The following is a 7,709-nucleotide window of genomic DNA, read 5'->3' on the forward strand; positions in this document are numbered from 1 at the left end:
TCTCATTTGTCTGTCCGTCAGTCTGTCCGTCTGGTCCGTCACAAAAACTTTAACCTTGCCCATAACTTCTGATTTAGTGGAGCTATGACTTTCATATTTCACATGTATATTCCTTGTGATAAGATCTTTCTTTGGATACCACCGATTTTGACCTTTTGACCTTGACCTTGGAGTTTGACCCACTTTTACACAAAAATTCCAAACTTTTACTTTGGCCATAACTTCTAAATGGTATATAATAGGACTTTCATATTTCACATATATATTCTTTGTGACAAGACCTTTTATTGGATACCAATAACTTTGACCTTTTGACCTTGACCTTGGAGATTTCCGTACTTATGAAAAAATTTTAACCTTGACCATAACTTTTGAACGGTAAGAGCTAGGGCTTTCATACTTCTTATATGTAATTCTTGTGAGACCTTTCATTGGATACCAAGAACTTTGACCCTTTGACCTTGACCTTGGAATTTGACCTACTTTTCTAAAACTTGGACCTTGGCCACAATTTTTGAATCGTAGATACTAGACTTTTATATTTCACATATGTATTTTTTGTGGCAGGACCTCTCATTTGATATCAACAACCTCGACCTTTTGACCTTGACCTTGGAGATTTCCGTACTTATGAAAAAACTTTAACCTTGACCATGACTTTTGAATGGTCAGGGCTAGAGCTTTCATACTTCATATATGTAATCCTTGTGAGAAGACTTTTCATTGGATACCAAGAACTTTAATCCTTTGAACTTGACCTTGGAGTTCAGTGATGATTTCTAAATAAATGGCATGATAGGGTGTTCATATTACACACAATATGTCATAAAAAATGACATCTCACCCACAAAGACACCGAAAGTGGGGGACCACAATTCCTTGAATTTGCTTGTTTACTTGGAGATAAAAACTGAAAACATACACTCGCTCGAATTGTTGATGGTGAATACAACTTTTCTTGCAATTTTTTAACTGTTTAAAGCTGGGCATGACATAGATCTAATTAACCGCTGTCATTCTGTAAATTTCGTATCTACATACTAGTACATGTATACCACCCGGTAAATTCAAAATTTCCAATATGAAATATAGGCCAATGTATATTTTTGAATTTTGGCAGAGCAAAATTATTTTGTTATGTATCTTTAATATACAGGCGCTTGACGTTTGTTAAATAAAAGATTATAAAATCCCCTATATAGCATAATAATAAAGTTTTTATAGTATATATATGGGATATTTTTATTTATGAAAAGAAAGGTTGAAAACGTCAAGCATCTGTGCTTTAATACTGGTTAAGAATTGATAAAGTATACCAGAAAGTTAAAGTAAACGACCAAGTTCTTGGCTATCAGTGATTTTTTTTAATTGTATTGTGTTGAACAATCAAAATTCATTACATAAACACACCATGAGTGCCCATGAAGATCTACTCTATTGACTTATTTCTATGTTTGCAGCTGCTTTTATTTTGTGTTGAATTCATATTAAAATAAAAGAAGAAAATAGTCGGATAAGGTACCGTTTTTATTTTTAAGTTGTTAATGCTTATATACATGCATTGTTGGTATACATGTACATACAAAAATGTAAGCGATCATAGAATTTAAAAGATGGTGACATTTCATTACAAAGAAAGTACAAGTAAATACATGTAATCTACATTGATTTTCTTTAACAAAAACTTCCCATTGATTGATTAACAGGTGAAATAGTACAAACATTGACATAATTCTGACAAGTTTCAACAAAACAGATATTCTTAACTTTATTAACACACACAGATGTAAATCATGAGTTGAAGAAAAAATGTCATCTATAAATAAACAAGGAGGAATAAAGTAAGTGAAGCAAAATAAAGAATGGAATTGCTGTAGAAAATGACAGCCGCATTACAGCGATTGCCTGAACAAACACACACTGTGCTGGTGGGAATTCCCAAAACATAACTGCCAATCGAACACGTATTGGAAAAGCCCTTGCTGACGTCACATGTCCTGACGTAGAAATCTGAAAACATGGCAGAATTACGTGTATCCTTTCTTTTAAATTCTTAATTAGATTGCTCTTCTACATTTTTAACAACAAAAGTATGATTTATGAAAAAAATTTAGTAAAAACTTAGAAAATATTATGTTGGAAGGGGTCATCTCGACAAGCACCAGTCTGACAAGGTATATATATGAATCATATATATGAATTTTATTATACTCACATTTATCGTTCGTCACGCGGACTATCATTTTCATACAATCCCCGGTACAGTTGACAACATGATGGGAGAATGAAGACGTGTCTTTACCCACAAAGTGCTCGGTGCACCAACCATCGTCCAGGGACGTACACTCGTAGCATAAATAAGCCTCCCCTGCAAAACATTACAGAATATCAGTGCTACGATTGAGTAAATCATACTATCTAAAATGTGCCCATGTCCAAATGCCTTGATATTGCAACATGGTTAAAGAAATATACCTTTCCTCTTTAATCTGAGCTTGATTCATCAAATCTAATATATATATTTTGAATTAAGTGCCATACTAGTAATTGTTTCAAGTTCTTTTCCTCATATTCAGAGTGCATGATAAAAATTAGATACTAGAGATTTATCAATCTATGTATTTACTGGAGCTACCACTTATAGTATATGCTAAACTAAGAACAAATGGAGTAAGAGTGGGCTGAAATTCAAGATCGTATGCAATTGGTCAAACTATGAAACAGTTGAATTAGTCTCATCAGTGTTATCAGGCTTGAAATAGGATGGAAATGTCTTGAACAAAATGAACGAATACTAAAGTCGAAGTCATCAAAAGAGAAGATAAGAAAATAATGGTGGAATTAGGTGCCTAGAAGAAGTAAGCATCCCCTATCGATGTCAGGGGAATGGCGTCATCCACCTCGAGCGTTATGTATTGATCAGATAGGCGAAATATTCCGTATAGTCAAATTCAATATAAAAACAAAGGACTAGCGATTGGTATGAAATATAAATCATGCAGTCAAAATACTACCCAATGATAGGATATAAATGTATCAAATATTTTGCTAATAAATTCATAATAACGACCTTAGAATTTACATGTAGTATTGAGATATAATTACCCCCCCCCCCCCCCCCCGTGCCAGGGATATCCATCCGTCTGCCTGTACATACATCTGTTACGCTTTGGGGTACCCATCTTGTATCCGCAACTTTTCTGCTTGAAACTTTACCTGACTTTGCCATTACAGCCATATGGGATGCGCGGGGGTGGGGGTGGGGGGTGTATCATTTAGTGAGCTCGTTGCTCAAAGTACCACTAGTTTGATTTTATTTAATGTCGCACATTGCAAGTGTTGTTATTTTTTAAATACTAGTAATAAAATAAAAACTTAAATTTTATTCAACAGAGAAATTTTAGTCTATTCGCATTTTTTCAAAGTTCCTTCGTACTTTACAGAATCGATTATTAGATTTAAACACGAAAATAAGATACTGGTATAGATCATCATTTCTGAACAGCATCGCTCGTGGTGTTAAATTTAGTAGTATTTATTTTATGTTGACAAACTCGTTCATCATTAAATAAAGGGATGTGCACATTTGTTTGTCGATATTGATTAATGCTTGGGTTACATCACTCATCGCTGTACTGGGTATGGAAGTATCCACTGTTTTACTATTTATATATCTAGCTATTGTTTTATAAGACATTGTGTCTTCGAAAAATATGTCCTGTTACTTCAAAGATGTAATTCAAATGTCGTCTTAGCTGAAGATTCACGGAACCAGATGAGTAAAACACGCGCATTTTTCATGTTGTCGGCGCTTTTATAACTTAAAAAAAGAAACTTTTATTTTGACAAGCCAAAAAGGAAAAATCATCCAAACTAAAAAAAAAACTTCTTCATGAGAAAGGAAAGAGGCTAGGGAAGGTTCTAATTTTTTTTTTTCAACAAGTAAAATTTTGAATTCGGTCACTTATAAATTTAACTGTACTGCAACCAAAAAGAAAAATAAAACCAAAAAACAACAACAGGGAATGACAAACAGTCTTTTAACATTTTCTCTAATTACGTAAATTAATCTCGAAAGATTACGTTTCTAAAGACAAAAAGTAAGGGTAGGGAGTAGGGACAACCCAGAAACCCAATCTTAACTTCGGTTTTACAAAGCTGGAAAGTAAAGAGGCGAAATGGGAGAAAAAAACAAAGATATGACTACTGAATATAATTTTTTAGCTTAAACAATCAAAACAATTTTTTTGACAGAACATATACTCTAAAATATATTTAAACATTAATAAATAAATATAATCGAATAAACCAGCAAAAAAAATATAATCCTCGTTGCTTATTTTGTCAACATTTTCTTTTCATTCACACAAACTACAATTGAATACGAAAACTGTAAAGGAACAGCTAATCCTATCATTTGCTTATCACCAATCTATCGACATTTCGCATAATACATTCATTTCATTTTAACACCAAATCAGATTTAAGATTGTCTTAAATATTTACCTTCTATTAACACTGCAAGGATTAGGATAAGCTGCAAGTACATATCCAAACGACAGTCATCGTATTTCAAAATTAAACTGCAGTTATATGTGAATCATTGCGTACATATCCTCGGACACAACTGTGCATTAATAACGTTCACAAATGAAAACTGGTCACAGACAATGAAAATATAAAAATTCCATTATTTCGCCTTTCATGGTGTTTTTAACCCCGAGCTCTGAATGCGATAATAAGTCAACTGGACCTGAACGATTTAAATAAATAAGTATTTTGATTCTTCAGTGGTACGAGGAGCCTAGCATGTAATGGACACCAGTAAAGTAATATACATGTTATTGATACTCGGGTTTGGATAAAGACCGGTTCCTGATAAAATCAATCAGGAATAATATAGTCAGTACACACAGTGTTCAGTTCGAGTTATAAAATGGAAAAACGCAATTGGAATTTAGGAAAAACGAAGACTTTTTGCATGCGCGGATCTAGAGGGGGGGGGGGGTCCAGACCACCCACTCCCCCTGGAATTTGCACCCCATCGCATCTCACGCATTAGTTTTTTCACCTTTAGGAGAGTTTACGTTTTTTTTTTTCATTTAAAAAATACTTTTTGTAATCTTTTTTTCTTGCTAGTCAGCAAATTTCTGGGTTGGAGCTTTTTCTACTGGGGGTCAAACCCCACCCCCTCTCTTTGAAAAAAAAATTCCCGGATCCGCGCCTGTTTCGGTTTTGGGGGGAATATTACGAGGGAATGCCTATAGGGAAAGAAATGATATAATAACACTTATAGTGTGTGCTCAATCAAATTGTTTATTTTTAATCGAATTAATGATTAAACTCAATGGAATAAACAATGATGCTTGAAATTTTTTTCATTCAAAAGATTTTTTTGTTTCCAGTAATATTCGAAAACGATGATTCAGTAGTATACTTCAAGAATGTGACTGCCTTACGTACTTATATCCTCTCTATGCAGGCTTAGAGCAATTTTGGGAAAAATAAGACTACTACATAAACCTCAATTGAATTTTCCCCTCTACCTAAATTGCTTTTAATGAATATTTTATGACTATCTTAAAATATTTCTGATTTGTTGAAAAAAATTAAAATACTCACAATGGGTAGATTTAGCTGCAGATCTGTAGCGTTATGGTTTTATATATTTTTCTTTGACCATAACGCTACAGATCCCGTAATGCAAAAAAGGTGCAATTTACGGCGCAATATTTTTTGCGCTCCTTTGAGGAGAATTTCTCCACTGTTTAACATTGGTCAAATAACCACCTTTCACTCCCTAAGCCTAGAGACACTCTGTAGCCAATAAGTATATTTTATCCACCTCCCAGCCATTTATAGTCGTCTCTACAGGCAATAAACTCGTTTGAAGTGAATTCTCAGCAATCTAACAAATAATTTTAATCCAGCGAGTTTATCACTTGTAGAGACGGCTATAAAGGGTTGGGAGATGGATAAAATATACAGATTAGTTTAATAATGCGCCTAGAGATAGGAAGTGAAAGGTAGTTAATTGACCGATGCTGGAAAGTGGAGAAATTCTCCTCAAAAGAGCGCAAAAAATATTGCGCCGTAAATTGCACCTTTTTTGCATTACGGGATCTGTAGCGTTATGGTCAAAGACAAAATATATAAAACCATAACGCTACAGATCTGCAGCTAGGGTAGATTATTCTATACTATTTGGATTTCAATCTTGATGCCAGAGAAAGAGGGATAACTCCAAAACATTACTTTTATAATGTCAAAGGGGGGGGATAAATGAAAGACTCAAAGTGGAAGGGATAGCCTATAGACAGGGCGTCGGGATGAGGAGTTACAGCCAAACTGGCTTATAAGCTAAATCACAGGAAGCTCGGGCTCATTCTAAAAATATGTATTTTAATACTAATTGTAAAACAGTTCATTTTTGCTAGTAAATATAAAAATGTTCCAAAAATAAATGCTAAAGTGGATCACAGATAGAATTTCTATTGAAATTTTGTTGTTGTTGAAGAGTTGATTATAAGGAATACGAAAAGGCATTAGCAAAATATTTGTGATACATTATAAGCAATAGAGTTACATAATGCGTCCTATAACTTATTTGATAGATCTTTTATCTTTTTGTATTATTTGTAATAGAAAAATTGTTTTCTTTTGCTGATGACCCCCATTTTTTTTAGTTTGTCTTTTTTCTTAAAAACAACTTTCACATTCTATCAAAGTACATTGTGTGTAGATTGGATGTACATATAATTTTGTACCAAAAGGTGAAAAAATACCATACATGTACAGATGAAAGTGTTTTAACACTAAAAAATATATATATTCCCCCCAAAAAATGTATTGTAAAAAAGAAGTCTTCCAAGTACTATCTGTTATAGGCAGTTTGAATTTCTCAAATCGAAAATTTAAATAAAAGGTGTGTTCTGGTGAAAAAATGACTAAATTTTCTAGTATTTATGTAAATTTTGATCAGACTAAAAAATCGTGCATCATCTTCAATCCAATATTTTAATCAAATCAAGAAATTAATTTAGATATTGTAGGTATGTCCAGAAATCTCTTGCACAACATCGTGTTGCCCCGAAGTTTCCACATCTTCCACCGTAGGTAAATCCCAAAGGACATCCGTAAGCCACGTCCATTCGGAGCTGAAAGGACTGAAAACACCGACAAAGGAAAGCATTATTCCACCCAAAGCCCAAGTTCCGCTGGAATTGTCCTAAAGATTAATTAAACAGACAAAATAAAAATGAAATTATAGTGACAATAGATTTTTAAGATATAACCATATAAATGCAAAAGAGCGATAATAATGTTTATACTCTAGAAAATAAAAAAAGACAGTATGTCAATTATATGTTGTAATCCCCAACTGCTGTTAGCATCATTATCTTCTGTTGTTAGTTTCTTTTCTTTTTATATCTACATGTTCCTGCTATCAATTTTTGAATTTCTTCTTTTACATGTATGTATTTCTGAATTTTCTCTGTACTTGTATGCCCTGATGGGCCCCAAATTGGTATTAATAAATCTTATCTTATCTTAGAAGTAACAATTACTTTTATTCAATTTTTCGTTTTTCTATTTATTTTAAATACTCAATGAATAGAGGAGGGAAAAACTAACCTTGAGAAAAAATTACAGATGTAGCAATAAGAAAGACACAGAGTAAACAGAAGTTGTAAGTCTTCATCTTGTTT

General features: G+C 33.2%; 1 protein-coding gene across 1 annotated transcript; it reads right to left on the reverse strand.

Annotated features, from left to right (window-relative positions):
* Window positions 1-1,509: 1,509 nt before the first annotated feature.
* Window positions 1,510-4,812, reverse strand: LOC134269702 (uncharacterized). Its single transcript, XM_062751908.1, has 3 exons — window positions 4,507-4,812; window positions 2,216-2,368; window positions 1,510-2,010 (listed from the first exon to the last, which is right to left on the reverse strand). The coding sequence occupies exons 1-3, from the start codon at window positions 4,547-4,549 to the stop codon at window positions 1,817-1,819; spliced, it is 390 nt and encodes a 129-aa protein (XP_062607892.1). The 5' UTR covers window positions 4,550-4,812; the 3' UTR covers window positions 1,510-1,816.
* Window positions 4,813-7,709: the final 2,897 nt, after the last annotated feature.

This window comes from Saccostrea cucullata, unplaced genomic scaffold, assembly GCF_032062105.1.
Source record: "Saccostrea cucullata isolate Sc308-1 unplaced genomic scaffold, CSIRO_AGI_Scuc_v1 ctg1273, whole genome shotgun sequence".
Classification (NCBI taxonomy): Eukaryota; Metazoa; Mollusca; class Bivalvia; order Ostreida; family Ostreidae; genus Saccostrea; species Saccostrea cuccullata.